Source organism: Bombus fervidus, chromosome 16, assembly GCF_041682495.2.
Source record: "Bombus fervidus isolate BK054 chromosome 16, iyBomFerv1, whole genome shotgun sequence".
Lineage (NCBI taxonomy): Eukaryota > Metazoa > Arthropoda > Insecta > Hymenoptera > Apidae > Bombus > Bombus fervidus.
Window position 1 is genome coordinate 5209394 of NC_091532.1, and position 20535 is coordinate 5229928.

The window sequence follows — 20535 nt, forward strand, 5'->3', positions numbered from 1 at the left end:
AACAGCTTACCTCGAAGCAATTTGATTAAAAATTCAACTATTTACCTTGGCGAGAAGCGAGAAAACATGAACAAAAAAAAAAAAAAAAAAGAGCGAGAAGCGCGAGAGTTATAAAGAGGTTGCAGCAAAATAAAGGAGAGCGGCAGAAGCTATAAAAAAAGAAAAAGAAGAAGAAATTGTAAGGCACAAGAAGAAGCAAAGCGCGCTATAATAAAAGAATTGGGGGATGCGACAAATATAAACAACTATAAACACTGTAATAAACGTAGAGCTTAAAAGTAGCTATAAAAAATATTTTTAAAGAATTGTACATTTTTAAAAAATCGTAAAAAGTTCGTAAAAAATAGTGTTTAAGGACATTGGGACATTTGACACTAACCTTACAAGGTCCGGTCGAACGATCGGTTTCAAAATTTAATTTAAAATTCTACATTACTTGTTATTTCTTTCGTTCGTCTAACTTTATGCTTATATTAACTCTTATATTATCCGATTAATCATTTTCTCAATTTTCGTTAATATAAGAATATACATAAAGTTAGACGAAAAAAGAAATAACGACGAACGTACAATTTTAAATAAAACTTTGAAACCGGTCTGGTCGTATTATTGTTAATATTCCCCCAAAATATAGCGTTTCAAGGAAATACACACCGATAAAGATGAAATTGATTATACTTCATCCACCAACTACTATGATTCTTCTTTGAGTTTTCTCGATGACTGGAATCGTCGATTTATTAATTTCTCTCTTTTTCCACGACGAATGGAATTAATTCTCGTCAAACTCGCGTCACTTGAAACTAATTTACTCGTGTATCTATATACATATCGTTAAAATACTATTCCATTTGCCGATCTCTATACTCTGATGTTCCATTGCTAATATCGTTGTGTCCCGATATCGAGCGTTCAAATCGTTTCCATAATTCCTTTCTATTTTTCAAATGAAAAGCCAGATTGCGTTCGTTCGCATTGCTTCCTTGTCAGAGGCGAAGGAAATTGCTGTTATGGAGGGTTAACGTTCCAGGAATACACGTGGCGACACAGTTAATTACGGAATTGTCTCAATCAACGGTGGATAGTCACGAGATCGGCGTGTAATTTCATCGTCCGATCGAGTTTATTATGCTTGAAAACACGCTCACAGGGAACGTTCCACGTTTTTCACGAGATTGCTGTTTGATTATACAGCGGTGGATGCAGAAACTTCTTTTTTCGTGGCTATCTTAGTGCGTAGTAAAAGGCTTTGAAAACTCGCTAGCGCCATATCTTCGATCTTATCTCGAAGATTCCAATCTGTTTCTCTCTTTTTTTTTTTTTTTTTTTTTTAATTATTTAATTTGTACTTTACAATTTGTCCAGCTGGACATTTGGCAAAATTTTTCTAACTTAATTGCTAAATAACACGTGGATGGCTACTCCCAGTGGGATACCATCTTCGAGACGATTCTAATCTGACCGACGTTTTTTAATCAGTAGATATACGTACCGATACCATCGTAAATTATCCGCAGCGAGTCGAACGTCGAGCGAATTCGTTTCTTTTGTTTGAGAACGGTGGATTAAAGGTCGTATTTTTCCTTCGCTCTTTTTATTGCTCGCTTGTCCTACCTTAGTTTTTCAGATCTACGATTGCCGCTAAATTGGCGTGATTGGGACAGAATATTGATTTTCATTTAACGAGATTTAAATTGAACGTAATTTTTGCGATTGCCAGTTCTGCGGAATATTGGAAATTCAATATCGACGGCGGAGAATCATCGTAGCGAAAGAAATTGTAGATTTTCTGCGTCGAAAATCGATAACGAATAATGAGAAGCTTCGACGCTTTAAATTTTATTACAGATTTATCGTATTTTATTTCACATTAGTAAATATATTTAAAGATCTCGCGATAGTTTTAAAGATATTGATTAAGTTGTGGAAAGAATTCTGTTCGCTTCTGAGAATCATATACCAGGTTTTTCTTCCAAATTTCCACGTAGCGAGATACTTGCTGGAAATTCATAAATAATTAAACGAACAACACGAATGATTAAAAACACTACGTTGGAACGATACGGCACGACGATGTAGTAAAAGTTGTGAACCTACGATTAGATGAGGTGGATAACAGGTGAGAAACACAATGTGAAAACCTGTTATCTGCTACGGTGTTATCGCAAATGTTCATCGTTGTTACCATTCCGGGTGCAAACTGTCTTACGCGTGGAGTGTTACTCGTCGCAAACGTTGTATGTCCGTTTTGCTCTCTTTTCTCTTTTCTTTAACATTATCCGCTTTCCTTTTCTTCGTCTCTCGTACTTTGAATTGACGTTTTATCTTCAATTTTCAGGAATTTCTTATCAATAGAAAAGTACGACTGAGTATCAAATTAATCAGATTGAAATTAAATGAGAAATTTAAGAGATAAAGTTCCTTGCAAGTATTACTGTTAATTTCGTAGCTATATTGTGTCTGAAATTTTGTATGAAACAAAATTTTGCGAAAGTAGAGAGGAAGAAAGTTGGGAACGTATCGATCTGCATTCGATATTCAAAATTAAGAAATTTCGAAAGACAACTTTCGAGAATGTAGATTCTCGAAAGCAAACAGAAAATATAATAAACGGCTTTGAATCGCGATAAAATCGGAGGACGCGTATCTTAGCTTTTGTATGGCTGGAAATAAACGATAATATTAGCGCCGGTTGCACGTTGCCTAAATGCCAGGCTTATATTGCCACGGAACACGACGAACTTCATGCTAAAAACCGCTTTTACGGCCCATCTACAAATTGGAATGGTAACAGCGGCAGAAACGCGAAACGCAACTGGCGCAGTCAGCAGAAGAAAAGCGGTTTTCGATGTTACAGTTTTGCTGAAAACAAATCGTAGCTCGAGACACAGCTGGTGGAAATATCCAGCAGAAGAAAATAAATCATAAATTTTCTACATTTGCCGTTGCAACGCGTTAAATACTCCTTTAATACGATGCAAACGCTTCAGGTTCGTTTAAAACTCGACGGACCGAAAACGACGAGGAACAATAGCGAAATATGTCTCCCCTTGTGCTCGAGGTAAACGTTGCAGAGGAAACGTTCGACGATTCGCTCGTTTCTCATTATTTGAAAATAAACTACGAAGATGAAATATTGTCGATTATCGGCGAAAAATAGATTTATTTCGCAATATTTTTACACATAGAACAAGAAAAATAATGGACGAGTATATGCGATAGACGTATAAATACGCAAATATTCCGTGATCAAATATTTCCAAATAAACCATCGAAGCGAAATATTTCTGGCTATTGACAGCGACACATAGCGGTCCATTTGAAATTCCCGGCTATTCTTCTTCTTCGTTCTTCCTGCAAAAGTAAAGAAGAAAAAGAAAAACGTATTTTTAAAGTAGCCGAAAGTAGTTCGTTAAAAAATTACAAATAAAGAAACGAATTATTGCAAGCAGATTCATATTGGAAGAATGCAAGCCATCTTCCTGTTATTGGTTATTTATAAATGCTTTAGTCGGTGCAGACATACACCTGACGTGGACAACTTCGAGCGTAAGCAACCACGTCAGGCCACCTCGCTGTCTGATTCATTATTAATAAGCTCCTCGGAAAGTTACACTCTCTACCACTTGATTTGTCCGCGTTACGCACAGACTTCCAATCAAAGCACGCAAAACGATAAAATCGTGCACATGATTTCTATGAAACCTTCGTCAAAGTTAGACACTCGTTGAAATCTGAATTTTTTTAGATTTGCGACGCCTGAATTTAAAATTTCTAAAGTTTCCATCTTCTTCCTTTTTTCTTCTTTTTTTTTCAAATATTTTAGCCTTTCGAATGTCTCGCCTCTAATCGATAGACTGCGAATGTTCATGGAAATTTATATTTCCATCGATATAAACATAAACAAATGAAGCATAAATATAAAAGATTCGTTTCATCGACTATTACATCGTTACCATATATATCAAATACCATGATTAATAGCGTAACGTATACTTCCCGATATTCCGTATATTTTTACCTATTACGCGAATTCCGCACATTTTTCTCTGTATAAATTTCTTTTAAACACGCGAACGTTCGCAATCCGCCAATCGAAATCCATTCACTGTTCGAAAGAATCTGTTCCTCTTAATATATACTGTCTTGGTCGTTTCTGTAGACGCGGAGAACATAAAAATCGGCCCGTGCTCGGTAAATCGCACATGTTACGGTGAAATTGCATTAGAAGTTATCGCGGCAAATGGGGTTAATTCGTTTTAAGGCCGCACTTCAAAGTTATGGCTCGTTGCGGCGTTTAGCCGGAGTCCCTCGCTCTGCTCGTATGTTTCATCGATGTCTGCTGCTCGAGTATATCGCCTCTTCCCTTCCCTTCTCTTCTCTTCTCTTCTCTTCTCTTCTCTTCTCTTCTCTTCTCTTCTCTTCTCGTTTTGCCGTCTTCATGTCACTCTTTTTTTAATAGTTGGCTGAACGTCGACTGGCCGTGAAACGTTTCAATTTCGAGCCAGTTGACAGGGTAATGAATGAAACGAAGATGATCGCCAGGGTAACTCGTTACGAGCTCGTCGTATCGTGGATTCTTTTTCATAATAATGAGAATAAATGGTTCTTTTGTAATTGCTGTTGCTCTCCTATCGTTCTCGTGGATGCTGACCAGCATTCTTGAAATCGCCGAGTACTCTTTGTCGAGTGTTCTTTTCCTATCGCGTTTTTTTTTTTCACTCTTCACGATTGCCATCTGAGCTGCTCCTTAGAGACTCGTTTATCGTTAGAAAGTAGGCAAGGGTTCGCTTGTTCGCTTTTCCTTCATCTGTTTAAAGAAATTTTTCGCTACTTTTATCCAAAGCAATTTGTAATAATAGATGGAGACTTGTCTTATTTTTTCCAACATTTTTCTCTTTTCTTCTTCTCTTTAAGGATTCCTTGTTACCTTGATTTAAAGTAATGTTTATGAACCGATTGGAAAAGGCAAGTGACGAAATGAGAGGAATACTTGTTACACGTCTAATGGAATTTCATTAACTCGACGAATACTCGGACTTGTCTTATTTTTCCAAACATTTTTCTCTTTTCTTCTTCTCTTTAAGGATTCCTTGTTACCTTGATTTAAAGCAATGTTTATGAACCGATTGGAAAAGGCAAGTGACGAAATGAGAGGAATACTTGTTACACGTCTAATGGAATTTCATTAACTCGACGAATACTCGGACTTGTCTTATTTTTCCAAACATTTTTCTCTTTTCTTCTTCTCTTTAAGGATTCCTTGTTACCTTGATTTAAAGCAATGTTTATGAACCGATTGGAAAAGGCAAGTGACGAAATGAGAGGAATACTTGTTACACGTCTAATGGAATTTCATTAACTCGACGAATACTCGGACTTGTCTTATTTTTCCAAACATTTGTTTCTTTTCTTCTTCTCTTTAAGGATTCCTTGTTACCTTAATTTAAAGCAATGTTTATGAACCGATTGGAAAAGGCAAGTGACGAAATGAGAGGAATACTTGTTACACGTCTAATGGAATTTCATTAACTCGACGAATACTCGGACTTGTCTTATTTTTCCAAACATTTTTCTCTTTTCTTCTTCTCTTTAAGGATTCCTTGTTACCTTGATTTAAAGCAATGTTTATGAACCGATTGGAAAAGGCAAGTGACGAAATAAGAGGAATACTTGTTACACGTCTAATGGAATTTCATTAACTCGACGAATACTCGGACTTGTCTTATTTTTCCAAACATTTTTTTTCTTTTCTTCTTCTCTTTAAGGATTCCTTGTTACCTTGATTTAAAGCAATGTTTATGAACCGATTGGGAAGGACAAGTGACGAAATGAGAGGAATACTTGTTACACGTCTAATGGAATTTCATTAACTCAACGAATACTCGGACTTGTCTTATTTTTCCAAACATTTTTCTCTTTTCTTCTTCTCTTTAAGGATTCCTTGTTACCTTGATTTAAAGCAATGTTTATGAACCGATTGGGAAAGACAAGTGACGAAATGAAAGGAATACTCGTTATATGTATCTGATGAAATTCCATTAATACGTAATTAAAATTCAGAATACGTCTTATTTGAATATGCAAGTCGGTTCTTAATGTCGCCTAACGTGATAGGTTACTATAGATTAGTCGAATTAGTTAATCCATGCGTATCTAATAGATTAAAATAACCAAGTGGTATAGGTATAAGTATACATACCCACGTGCAGCAACGAAAAGGTCAAAATGTTTGCCCACGCTGGCGCTATGTCGTGACAATTCAACGCTGGTTAAATTAACCTGATTGTTCCTTATTTTTATTCGCATGCTGCTTTATCGAACAAACTGGCAAAGCTTTCAAAGTGTCGCGATTTTTGACGCGACAATAGACGATCGGTGACAAACAGGCTGGGCGTGTATATAACTTTGCATTTTAGCTTCAACAGGGACGAGTTCACGTAATTGAAACGAGTTAACGATTTTCCAGCTTTTGCACCAGGCTAGTCGTTATCTGCGTGTCGCCGTATCAACCGCGTGTTTACAGCAATCAGAATTGTCACCGTAATCCATTAAACACGGTTTGAAAAGCGTATTTGGCTTTGGAATTTTTAAGTAAACGCGAGAATTTAATGCGAATTAACACGACACAGATAGCACTTTGGAACGAACGTTCGGTGAAATAACAAAGGATTAGACGTCGTTAGCTGAAGAAATTGTTATTTTCCTAAGAAAGAGCGGGTTACATATTTTCGAATATTATTCCGATGTACTGTTTTAAAACAGAACGACGTATATCGTCCTCGTCACTTTAATGTGAAGTTGGTATTGCATGTATAAACTCTTTGTGTACGATGGTGTCAGAGAGGAAACGTATGATGATAATTATTCAGCACAATTATATAACTACAAAAGGAAGCAAGGAATATTTTAGAAGGTAGAGAATATCGTTAAACTGTGCAACGTTTAAAGTGTTTCTATTTGCGGTATATATTCTATTGCAGTCTAATAAAGAATATGTAATCAACAAACGCAATTGTGACGAGCATAAATAATTAAAACAAGATTGCATTTATATTATGTGATCTTATATAAATAATATGCTGGAATAGCTGTTACATGAAAGTTCCTTCTCTCTTCTCCTCTAGCCAATTGTTCAAAAATTGTCCACTTTCTAAGAAATATTTTCATATTCTCATTAATACTCGCGCTAACGTTCGCGAATGGATTAATTAGCATATCGAAGATTTCACTGCAGCAATAGACAGAAACTTGAATATCTGTTTGAAAGTAGAAAGCCTGCGATACGCAGAACATAAACGTGGAATTGCCAAAGAGAAATGTGTAGATATTGACAAACTTTCACTGGTGGCAATCAAGAAAATTCTGGCGTAATGAATTGATGTTAACGAGAATATTTTCAAGAAAGCAGCTATCGAAATAATAGGAAGTAGGTAAATGATTGGTAAAAATTGGCTGGGAAAGATCGTGGAAAATTGCTCGAAAATTGTCTACGTGAATCGCAGCTAACTATGGAGTAGGACAATTTTAGCGACAAATTTCATGCTCGCGTTGCTTCGATCGATCGAAACATCTTCGACTATGATTGCACAACGTTAGACATTTCCTCGCGAACAGCATAAGCAGGAAACGAACGTCGACGTTGCGATCGATCGTTCTATCGAAAATGCGACAATGCTTTAATTGATTCTTAATTTAATTAATTATACAGTGATTGCAAATAATATCTGTACAGGATTGTATCATCACTGTCAATCGACATTAAAGAGAGATTGTTACTTGTACACGTGTCTGCTCGTACACTTTTGTAATATTATTACCTCAGTTTTGTAATTGGCGAAAGCATAACACAAGAATAATGATAATAATTTAAAAGAAACAAAAGATTAAATTTATAAACTCAACACCATTTTTTGATATTGGAAGGAAAATTGACAAAATCGTTTATATAATTTCATATTATAATATAAAATAGAACGAAAGATACAAGAAACAAAAATGTCCTTCTTTCGAAGCCTGGGAAAAATTAAATTTCCTCTTGAAATAGCGGTTTTGGCTGTGAAAAAATACAAACTCGGTGTTAACTTTGTAACTTTTCATTCGATATTTAATGGACTTTCTTTTATGCTTTACTTTCATTAATCTATTACGTATACCATCCACTAACTTATGCGAAGCTTCGTTTTGAATATCCATCCACGCGGGTTTTATTCCACTTCTAAGCTCGACCATATTTTCCGTAGGTGGCTTATCCGGATCGTAAACTTATCTTGCTAGAATTCCCCACGGGTTCTCGATCGATTTCGAATCGGTACACAATATCGTCCATGACAATAATTCTATTCCGAAATTCTGAAACCACTTTCTCATACTGGCAGCTATCCGAAAAGGAGCAACATCTTTTTGAAAAATCCTCCTCTCGTCTCCTATATTTCAATTATCGGAGGTAATAATTCGCCATATTACATCTTCTGATATCCTTTAGCTACCAATCTACCGATCTACTCTTTACGTAAACAATTTCACTCAACATATCCAGGTACGAGCAGCGGATTTCTTGGAAATGACGGAGAAATATCGCGGAAGACGCGTTTCAGTCTATAATTACACACATTGCTGGTAGAATCTGATAAGAAAACTTCGTTGGAAAAGAGTAAGCGTAGGATAGGATACGCGCAAGAGACGCGACACGTGGGAATTGGAATCGAAATAGAAACGTGTTCGTATCTATCCGAAGATGACAGTAATGGATAGTCACCCACGTTGAGCTACTCGAGCTCCATAGGTTTCTAGGTTTAAAGATAGCGATGCACGTCTATATTTTCGAACGTTTCGTTATCGTAATTCACGGCGCGCGTAATTGGCTCGGAAAAATGCACGCTGATGGTTTCCACGGCAGTGCCGTTTCCACGATGCACGGCTAGAGCCGATGTTTTCCCTCTTTTGAAACGCTGATAAATTGTGACACGTGCTGGTGTAATGTAACACACCAGAAATAAGCAATGTTATGCACACACGTGTATCCTAGCGTAAAATAACCTAGGGGCTCGAGGAGCCTAGTCGTTTCATAGTCGCGATACTTGCTAAATAACCAGAGTCAGTTATCGCGAATAAAAAAATTGACGCAGATGCTTAGTCGACAGGTTGCTAGGAGGAACTTCGGTTTAGGTTTATTTCCAGAATTTTACACGGCGCACAGATTTTTCTTGCTTATGCAATACTTGTCGAGTATATATCAAGTTGTTGGATAAATAGGTTGGGAGGTTAGCGAGATTAAGTTGTTTAGTGGATTAAGTAGATTGGGTAGTTTAGGAGATTAGGTAGCTAGATAGGTTTAGTGGATTGGGATAATTTATGTTTCATGTCTTATGTATTTATGATGTACGTATTACCTTTTTTGCAAGGTATATGAAATTATGACAGTGACTTTTAACGTATTTACCTTTTTTGTGATACATCTTTCTATGTAAATGATATCTTGAACTTTCTTACTTTCATTAACGCAGTAATTCCATTTTTAGCTTCTACGTTCTCGTTGATTAATCCTTTGGATCTTGCGGTCGTGAAAAGTCATTTACTTCATTTCACGTGTAATCTCTTCCACTTCTAAAATTATGATCTTCGTAATATTATTTCATTCGGTATAGAAGCTTCCATTTTTTATTAATTACAACGAAATTCGATATTGGAAGAAAAACAGAAAGAGCTTACACGGTCAATTTCAAAATTTCCATTTGTAAACTGATCATAGCGCTGAGTTAGTCTGCGAGATGCTAAACAATTTCAATTTCCACGATTCTTCGAGACATGTGCCGTAGCGACTTCGGGACACAAAAACGAGCGGAAGAGAAGTCTTTGGGTGCGTTAAATCCGATCGTTCCTCGCCTTCACACTCTGCAAATGTAATTACATTGAAGCAGATCCAATTAACATTTTGCCTAAGGGGAACGCGAGCACGCGAATCGATGGCCTTCTCTTGTGCAACTCGTAACGAGCTAACTTAATGGTTTCGCGTGAAAGTGTGTCGTTATATCGGGCGACCTGCGTTCGCTAATTGTACAATTTCAATATCTTGACATTTTCCCAATTTCAACGTTATGTAGAACAAACGAAATGCAACGCGAAGTTATCCTTTCCTAGAAAATTTCTCGATTTTCACTATAGGAACAGGCGATCAACGTTTAATCTCGACTAATCATGGAATAACATTAAATTTTGAAAATTAAAATAGAAAATTATGTAACGATGCTGCGAGCTTGTGATCGAACGATTAATTCACGACATCAAAGTATTCTCTAAGTATCGCTGTAAATTAATTAAAATCGTCGTTATCTTCCTATTTCACCGTAGATAAGTTGAAAATATAAGCGTTGCGACGAATCGCTCTAGGCACGTATCTAATTGTATTGCCATAAATTACGATTATTGCAGCGAATGCGCGTTAATAAATAACAATACGCGCAAGGCTATGTTTTTACAACGCAAATAGACCACCACCTCGACGCACTTGCCAAAACTTACGTAACCTTTTATCAGATACTTGCATTCGCTGGCATTCCGTAACCTACATTTCAAAAATACACAATCAGATCGGAGAGTGGCGGGCGAGAGAAGCACGTGAAATGTTCGGTATTTATATCTGGGCCAAGTTTCGCTGTATTTTCGAAATTTCGAAGCGCGACCTGCGTAGGAAAGTTCTCACGTTTTAATTCGCGGAATTCGACCTCTCCGACGATGTTCTAAATTAATCGCGCTCGTCGAACTTCGTGGCTCGATGGGAAATCGCTTTAACGTGGAATAAAAATACGTAGATACTACTGCTGGTCCGTAACCGATGGTGCAAGTGGCTCTGGGACGATTCTACGAGGAAAGATAAGATGAAAATATAGAATAATATTTTTTCATGCGACGTAGCGTTTCCGAGAAAATCGAGTTTGAAAATTTGACGAGTATACACTTAGACCTGGCTCGTTTCGGACTGAGCAATAGTAAATATAATCGACGGCAGGTTAAACTATGTGTGAAAATATGTAAAAAAAACGTTGAATAACATTTTTTTACAAAATGCTTTCTTTTCGAGAAAAATAAATTTCAAAATGTGTCACGCGCGTGTACCAGATCAGTTCTTAACTGATCACGTTTGAACTTTCTTTTCTTGAAAACGAGAGCTTAAACGGAAACTGTGCTGACATATTTCTTGCTGGTAATTTATTTGATCGCGTGTATGATAATCTTTTGCTGATTGTTTACTTATACTTAGCCTATGCTTAGCCGAGTTTAAGCAAACTTGATAAATCTTCAAACTTGATTTTCTCGGAAACGAAGCGTCCTATGAAACAATTTTATTCCACATTTTCGACTTATCTTTATACGTAGAATCATCCTGTGGTCCCATTTAAGCATCCTTTTATATGGAAATAGTGAATTCTACTCGGATCGGTTGAGTACCAAGTTTCAGAGTGCTTTCGCAGTAAAGTTTCCTTTCTTTCCGATAATTCGTCGATTAAAACTCTACTTTCCTGCGTGGAGCAATTCGAGGAACCAGCGAGCTTAAACAAAATTTTTCTATTCTGTCCGTTTAAAGAGCGACGTGTCTGTTCGTATTTATTTTACAAGATAAAGAGAATAGCGCGCTCACGAACAATAGCACCGGCAAGTATCCTTCCAAATTGACTTTTATTTTGCGTTTGAAAATCTCCTTCGCGATCGTTCCCTATATTATAAAACAGATCTACATCTCGTCACGAACAGCCGCTAAACCCTGTCTTCCATCGTAAATTCTGCTCCAACTACTCCAAACCTTGTAACGAGCGAATTAACGCGAAGTTCGTGCAGACTTATCAACTCTGCTTCGTCACAGCTGCTGCTAAACTATTTAAAACTTCCACGACCACGAAACTATCCTCTTTCCATGCAGATTCTTTCAAAATTCTCCGATCCTTCGAAAAATAAAAAAAGAAAAATGTCAGTTTATCCTAAAATTTAAATTTGGATTCTGTCCAAAAATCGTCGTGGTTAAATCATTTTTCTAACTCGAAATATCCAGCGAAAGAGCGAAACCGAAATTCACCGACAATATCGCGTTTGTCGCATCTGCTAGCGAGATTCATCGATAGTCTCACCGTGTGCCGCTAGCTCAGCTTTGTGGCCCTGGCGTTGTCATCGTGTGACATCGGCTCAACGTCGCGTGATTAATCCGCAACCGTGACGCTCCAACAACGGGAAAACTGCATTTTATTTTTTTTTTTATTTTCTTTTCTTTTTTTCTTTGCGTCCTCGCGTGTCCCTCGTCCACCAGCTGTTTCTGATCGCGCTGAATACATCGGAGATGCTGCATTGTTTCCGCGAGAGCGTGTTTCGTTGTTGCGGACGTACGTACGTTGCGCGCGTTGGTCGATGTGCATGTAAATGAGTTCGTTGAAACAACGACGCTGGTATTAAAGGCCAATGGGTATAATGAGCGCGAAAAACTTCGTGACGTTCACGAGCAGGATTTGCATACCTATCGTGAGTCTTCTATGGTTGCGCGATACTTATGACGACAATGAATTACGCTTACGGACCTATTGTTAGTCATAGTCGTCGTTGTTGCTTGTTATGGTGGCTTAGCATCGTTTAGACAGACTTTTATCGGGCTACGCTTCTGTAACTGCAAATTTGGCGACAATTATTCTTATTTGATTGTTTTCGACACTTCGGTAACGTGGTGACAAACCTTCAGTTTCTTTCGCGAATATTTGAGATTATGTTTTTAATTAAATTGTGGAAGAATATTTTCACAAACTTCGCGTTAATTTCATTGCCCAATTAAGAGACAAATTGGCGGGATAAAAGGAACGGCATGGAACAGAGATTATTAACGTGTAATTTTACAAAATATTTTGCGTCTGGTTTAGCAGGAAAAAATCCTGTGTAGCGTGCAACCAGGGAAAGTTTAGCGTAGAGGGTACGTAACCCACGAGGCAGGGAATGTGTTAATATCGTATTAACCTTCTTTTAACCAGACTTTTCCTTGCTCGTTGGAAAAAATGTTACAGTCGAATATGGTTTCCCATTACGACGTGAGAAGTAATAATTAGTAGTATAAATATAATGTTTAACGAAACATTACGGCTTCCAGGTACACGCTGTTGCAATTTATCTTAAGGATAGGTACTCTGAAATGTATAGATGTCTCGAACAGTTGGTTAACGTCGAAATACCCTCGTCTATCGAGTAGCTAAAACTGGTTCGTCGCAAATGAAAAGACACCCTTGTTAAATAGGGTCAACTCTCCCCCATATTATCATAAGAATTAAATGGAACAAACATATGGTGCTAGGGGCGATTTAAGTCCCCGAGAGACTCCTATACTGTAGCACCTAAATAGTAGATTCACAATAACAAGCTTTTGCTTCGTCTCGCGAGGAGAATGCAAGATCTTGCGTTTTATTTCATTAAAAATTCCCAAGACGATAGATTTTACCATTTTGTTTAAAAAATGTCCCTAATCTATAGGAGCATAAACTGTTTTAAAATTGAGATATTTCTCAAGGTACACTTCACTGTTGAAGATTCGCTAATGCGTCGAACTACAGCTGAATTATTACTTTATTATTGTTATTACTATGGAAATTAGTATTCTATATATGGTGTGAGAGAAACACGGACTACCGCGTAGAATAGCATGTAAATAAAATTGGATTTCAGTTCGATCAAAGTTCGATCAAGAATAGTTGGTTGGTTCAGGAGGTAGGATACAGGTTAATTGGTTTGTTTTTACAGCGAATATCGTACAATATTGCGTTGTGGTTCGTACATAGATACGTTAGTTTACCGCGGCGGAAACCGCGAGGCGTAATTCGCGCGCGTGAAAGCCGCTAAACGCTCGAATAATCCAATATCGAATCGACCGTGTTCGAATGCCAATTGGCGCGACGCGGAAGAGCTTGAAATTACGAAATCCTATCGTACGATGTCTACTCGTCTAATAGAAAATAAACTAGACAGAAAAAAAAAGAAGCGAAGAAGATACGCGGAGTAAATTTTTGATGAAAATAAACGGTGGCGTTGTTGAAAAAAGACTATGATCTCTTTCCGATCCTCTTCGTCGTGTTCAATGCAACAGCGAATGAGAATGATACTTTTATGTATTCTTTGTTAAAATATGAGACGTCGAAGAAAACAAGTTTCTGCTTTCAGAATTGTAAATTGCCTTCATACGGCATTTCTATGCGCGTGTATGAGAGTACACGCACATGCGCTCATATTGAATTCTTACAACGATAATCTGGTTTGTTCCACTTGCGAGAACTGGCTGCGTTTGCACTGTATGTCAGCAGGTAAACGTTGAAAAATATACGAAGTTTATTTCATTGCATCCAACTTGGTGAGCCGAAGGAAATGTTACTATTCGCGTGTATGTTATTAGCCTCTACGATAGTTAAAGAAACAATGGGAAATGTAAGAAGATGTCTGTATTAATCATTGGCCGTGGAAATTGCTATTGAATCGTTGAAAACCACCTGACCGCTTATCTTCCCTCAAAACCTGGGCCGATTGCCACAAATTCAATCCCCTCGAGCCTGTCATCCGCAAAATCCAAACAACCCCGACCTCTCTTGGCTTCGCGCCATTTCCTCGTACGAAAATTCGTAACATCCACGTTCCACTTCTCGTGTTTCGGCTCTCGTTTTCACTCGACGCGAGAAACACCTCTGTTCCCATTCAACCTGCGATTTATTTTCCTTTCGACGGATTTTCAACATTTTACCAATGTAAACACGATAGTCGTGTCTCGTGTCGGTACCAATGAAATCTCAAATATTTCCTACAAACTGCACCACGTATTCGTAATAATTTCCTACGATAATAGGAAATGGTATACTTATACCAATGGAATATTTTCGCGAGCCAAGTATACTACACAAGTTGTAAGTACGAGAAACGAGGACATTTTCTCGTTACATTTATTGATAAATTTTACCGTAACACGTTCGATGAAAAGTTGACGCGCGTATCGACGAGGAGGGAGTCCTTTCCTCACGACGTTTTCCCTTTTCTGTTAATATTCTTTCGACGACCTAACGCGTGTTTTAGCTACTTCTCAAAGAAAGGTTCTTAGAGTAAGAAAATATTCTTTTAATTATTTTCCTCGCGGAAAATAGGAAACTCTACGAGTCGTAAGAATCTTCCCGCGTTATAAGACACGTACTTGATGCAAACAAGACAGCACATTTTTAAAGTAAAAAAAATTAGAAGATAAAAGCGGCGAAGAGCATTCAATTTTCATCGAATACCATATCGTGTCCTGATACTTGATACTTATGGCAGATAGTGTACGCGGATCTACATAATTCGTCTTGATGGTCGACTGTAGAGGCTCGATGATTCAGGGGCTCGGAAAGAACGTTTGCATAAACAATCCACGAGCGCGTAACTTGCGTAATCGGCTGATGCATCGAAACATTCGATCCATTAGCACCGCGAGCATCGAATTCTACGACAGCGATATTGTGTAGTGCGAATGCTTCGAAGGTTTTCGGGTTATTTTAAGTATCGTGTGTCGATCTCTCGATCCCTATCGATAATGCATTAGCTGATGCGTCGTGATTAATACAAAAGCTCTCTGTGCTCTTCTTTGCTTCGACGTATAATACTAGGTTTTTAGTTCTTATCTGCTTCTTATTTTCACCCTTTTGAATTTTAACATACGAACGAATTTCTTTCTCGTGATCCATTTCTAGAACAATATTCTAACAATTTTGCAAACAACCAAAGACGCGCGTATAACATCATGACAATCGTCGTTTTTGGAAAGTTCGATCAAATGCAAAAGAAAATATCGAATCTTACGTGCAAAGTAAATTAAGTTTTAAAATTGCTTATCACGTTCTTCCCTTATAGTTTTTATTTTCTAGCTATCCAGGCAAACAGATAACGTTAAAAATAATCAGCGCTACCTTGAAAAAATCATAGAACAAGTAGGAACAATCTTGCAACCTTTTGAAGACACAGCTGACATATTTAGACTAACCAGGAGAAATCAATCGCTCGTAGAGTTTTCAAGTGGCGAAGATTTAAAGAAGGAGGCGAATATAGCGGAAGAATATAAGATTTTTTCTATGTAGATTCAAGTTCGCATCAACTGCGATGGTATCACGTCGATTAGAGAATATACTGTTGTTCCGTGTAAGGAAGTAAGATTACCAAATTTGCATAATCTTCCTTCCAGCTTGAGTGGTATCGTTGAGCTTCCAAAGCTCCCCCGTTAAAATAGAAAGCATCGAGTGTACGGTTCCCACATGAAGTATCCCGAAGGAACAGTTTTCTGCCCTTAAAATCGATAGGAAACGAGAGGGTGTGCCTCTATCTACTAGCGCGTTTCCCGGGGAATTCAGCCGAAAAGCGATAGAATCTGAAATGCTTCGGGTCTGAAACAGAAATTGCACCGGATAATCGGGTTTTCCTTTGGTTTACTTTTCAAACTGGTTCCCTATCCTACAGTTTCATTTCATTTATCTTAATTTGACCAAACAGAAGTTAGTGAAAAGTGGACGTAAATGAAATTTACAAACTTTCTTCTTTTCTATAAAATTCATTACGAAATTAATTATTTAGAAAGCACGGGGCACGAGTTCCTTGTTTAAATAGGTCGTAGGAGCGGAAAATTAGGGGGAAACTTATCGGATGGAAAACAAATATTATCGAAGAGATAAGTGAACAGAATTTTGAAACTTTTCTGAAGAATAAGATTGCTCGTAAATATATTAGGTTAATGCGTGTGAGACGTTGCTGCTTAGAATAGTTTCGATTTAAAAGAAATGGCATCGAAGTTACCGCGTAAATATAAGATCAAAGGCATTCTGTATGTCCTGCTTGCACAATTTTCAATACATAAATTATTTTAACAGAGGCTCTAAATTAAAAGTACTTGTCAGCTAAATCTATTCTTCTCTTTCAAACTATGAAAGAACTAATTCGTTGAAATTATTTTAATAATCAACTGTTAATTTAATTATTTTTACGATACACGCACAAGTTCCAAGAATTTTCTTAAAAACGTAAAATAATGAAACCAGTTAATCGTTGGGACGTTACTCTCGCGAACGTATGATATTTCGAATGAACTGACGCTGTTAAAAATTTATTCGGAGGAAACGATATTTTCTCGATACGACAAATCAAATCTCACGAATGACGATTGATTCTAACGAGATAAGGACGCTCAGCATTCCTGTATTTCGTGTGTAAATCTGTCAAACACACGATACGACGGGCACCTTGCCGGCTGCCGAATTATGTCAAATGCAGCGCGTGTCATATTAATGGCGTTGATCTGCAGGATTTCAACCGGTACTTGCCTGGTTTCTTCGTTTGAAAAGTCTCGTTTGGAAGAACGGACGAATGGTTTTGCATATTTCTGCCCTTGCGGCCAGCATTTTATCGGTTGTCACGGAGACACGCGTCGATGAGCCGTCACCGTGTAAGGGCGTTTATTATCGACCAGGAAAACGTTGTTTGCGATGCCGGTAAAGCGATGCTTCGGCAATTCGAAGTAGGCCACCTTAAAGGAGATGCTGCGAGCTACTGCGACTTAGGCCATTGAGATTGCACGTACCAATCGTCTATCCAGCTTTTTAACCAATTAACTTGGGGCAAACATGGGGTTAATTTGTCGTCTGCATTGTCTATGTCTTCGACATGATCATTTGTTTACCCATGAATCATTCTTCTCTGCGATTGATTCTTACTGATTGTAAATACGTTTGCAAGAAGTAAACGTGATTTATTTAGTTTTGAAAATATTTATAGAAGATATTTACGGAACATTTGAAGACGTAAAAGTTCATAGAACACGCGTGATATTTTAAAAAATATTTTAATTATCTAAAGTATAGTATTTGTTGTAATACTTAATACGTTAAACAGGCGTCTTTGCCTAGGTCTTGCTGCTTTAGTTGTATTCCTAAAAAAAAAAAAAAAAAATAAATTTGCACGAGGGTATTTATAAATCTAAAAAAGTCTAAAAATGAAACATATAAAAATGTTTATAAAACTAGGGATCATCCAGTTTGAATTGGTTATTTATTTCTGTTACATCTTGTCTGTTTCAGAATTGCCAGCCGAGGAGGGTAAGTTTTTCCCAGCGAAATGTTTCTTCCCTCTGTGACGATCGATACGGTAAGCTGTTTGGATAACAAATTGGCATTGATACTATCTGTAGAGTGTCTCGGTGTAAACGTCGTATGTCCAGATAATGATAGGATACTTTGCGACAAGCTGGTAAATATCGTAAAGAAATCAGATATGTATTTTAAATAAGTATTTTTATTCAAGAACTCGAACACTTATGCATTTCTTTACTTTACTTTATCGTTTTTATAACCGCTACCAGATTACTTTCATATTAACTGACGCAGACACTTGCATACATACACTGTATCGAAAATAAAAGGAAAGATAGCGATCAAACTAATATTTAATCAATTTCGAGCATAAAACCACACGCGATTTACATACCACACGCTTTACATTTGTCAAGAAGAAAACTCATTGTATTTCTTACAGTATTTATATTTAATGACCGAGTCCAAACGTATTGATCTAATCTCAGTTTACCGTGTTAAGTTCAAAGCTCGATACCACGAGAACGAAACGTAGAACCAGATAAAGACGCTTCGTCGGAAAATAACGTTATGCGACGATATTCTTTTGTAGCGACTATGTTTTGGCGTTCGTTCCTTAGACATCGTGTAAGACCAGGCTTATCTCAAGACACTCGATGACTCGCGCTCGACGTCATTAGCAACGTTCTTTTCGAGCGAGAAAATATTTCTTGCGTCGTTAGCGGACGCGCTGCAGATCGCACGACGTGGAAACACAGTTGCGACTCGTCTAATGCCAGACCTCTGGCAGTCATAGGTTCTCGCAAAGGTTTCGGATCATGCAAAATCGAGGCTTCTTTCTCCTCTTTGTTTACGTATTTACCGCGTAACCCAAAGTACCTTTTGATCCTTTAAAAATAGACGCACTTGTACGTGGTCGCGCCTCAAAAGCTATTCAGCGATCGACTTTCTTCTTATCGTTAGCTTTAGAGCCGCTAACTATTTTTAAAATGGTAAATTTCATGAAATGCGCGGTTCGTCCAATTAGTCCAGTTACACGGTTTTGTTCTTAAGCTGTCTCGAGGGGTTTTCGAGTAATTTCGATGCAGCAAACGAGATATCGGTTTTGTTCCGACAGTGTTTCTTTTTATCCTCGCTTCTCCTTGTGTAAGAGACACCAGTTAAGCAGTTTAACTTAGAAAGCGCATCTAACGCGACTTCGAAGCGACGTTCCTTTAGATCGGAGAAGAAGATTGTCTCTTTGTGGTTGATTTTCCTATCGGGAGTTTAGTAGCTGCTTGCTGGTTGCATAAAGCCAATCCTTTTGTTTTTCAGGTCGACTGGAATCAATTTTATTTTATGGAACGAAGACCATAACTCCAGTATAACAGAACATGTTCTTGATACTTCTTACATTTACCTGAACCAAGCGAAAGTTCGCAAAGAGTTCATATAACAGTAGTTGCAGGCTAGTTCACCAATTTCTAAATACTTACTAAATTTTTTAAATATTTTCGATTCCCATAACGAGAAATCACGTTCGAAGTACGTATTTTAGATTTTCATTCGGATAAGTGCAAATTCGATAAGCTCCCTTCGAATCAGATTCTAAACTCTCGTTTTAATAACTCAAGTTCGAATAGACTGAGTTCTGCTGTACTTTACATTCGTCTTTATCGTATGATTGATCCTGTTCCATATGAAATAAGTAGATCGTAAAATTTCGGTTTAATAACAATTCCAATCATTCCATATTCAATGTTTCTAGCATGATCGATCGTCTTGCTCGTCGAAAGAAGTTCGAAATTCTCGTCGAAAATACAGCAACCAGTGGAACGCTCCAATTTTCTCGTTATCGTACTCGATCCTCGTTATTACGGCGCTTAAATCGATCAAGAAGCTCACAGCTGTAAACGACGTCAAAGGAGTTGGTCGATCGGAGGTGTTCAAAGACGCGAGATGCCTTCGGAAATGCGGAACGCGGCAATATCGAGCACTTAGGCCAGCGAGCTGTGTCTGGATGCGAAGGCAGATGCCGTGGATGATAGTTGGCGTCATTATCAAAGCAGGCCAGGCCTGTCTACATTGCATTATCGTTTCACGCGTGCACGTGGTCGTGTACATAGCATAGAAAGAGGAGAAGCTGAAGAGAATAAACGCGAATGTCGGTTACGTCTGTAGCCATTTAATTGCGAGTCAACGTTACGTTGGATCATAAGGTGGTATCCCATCACCTTCTTTGAAGTCGATCTTCCACATCGTTAGGATCCACTCGTTTTCTTGCTTTCTAGTCGGAAGAATAGGACGACTGCCAACGATGGTTTGAATTACGGTTGGATTTATCAGGTGTAAGCCGAGGAATCATAGAATGGGAAGTTGGATTGCTTTGAAATTGGCTGTGGAACTTGGTATGAGGATCGAACACAGTTTTTTTTTTTTTTTTAGTATT

General features: G+C 37.8%; 1 protein-coding gene across 4 annotated transcripts in view; it reads left to right on the forward strand.

Annotated features, from left to right (window-relative positions):
- Positions 1 to 20535, forward strand: part of Serca (ATPase sarcoplasmic/endoplasmic reticulum Ca2+ transporting SERCA) — a 56141-nt gene that overhangs the window by 14832 nt on the left and 20774 nt on the right. For all 4 annotated transcript variants that reach the window (XM_072019000.1, XM_072018999.1, XM_072019002.1 and 1 more), the window contains one exon: positions 18096 to 18113. In XM_072019000.1, the coding sequence (XP_071875101.1) occupies positions 18096 to 18113 (18 nt within the window). The remainder of the gene's footprint in view (positions 1 to 18095; positions 18114 to 20535) is intronic.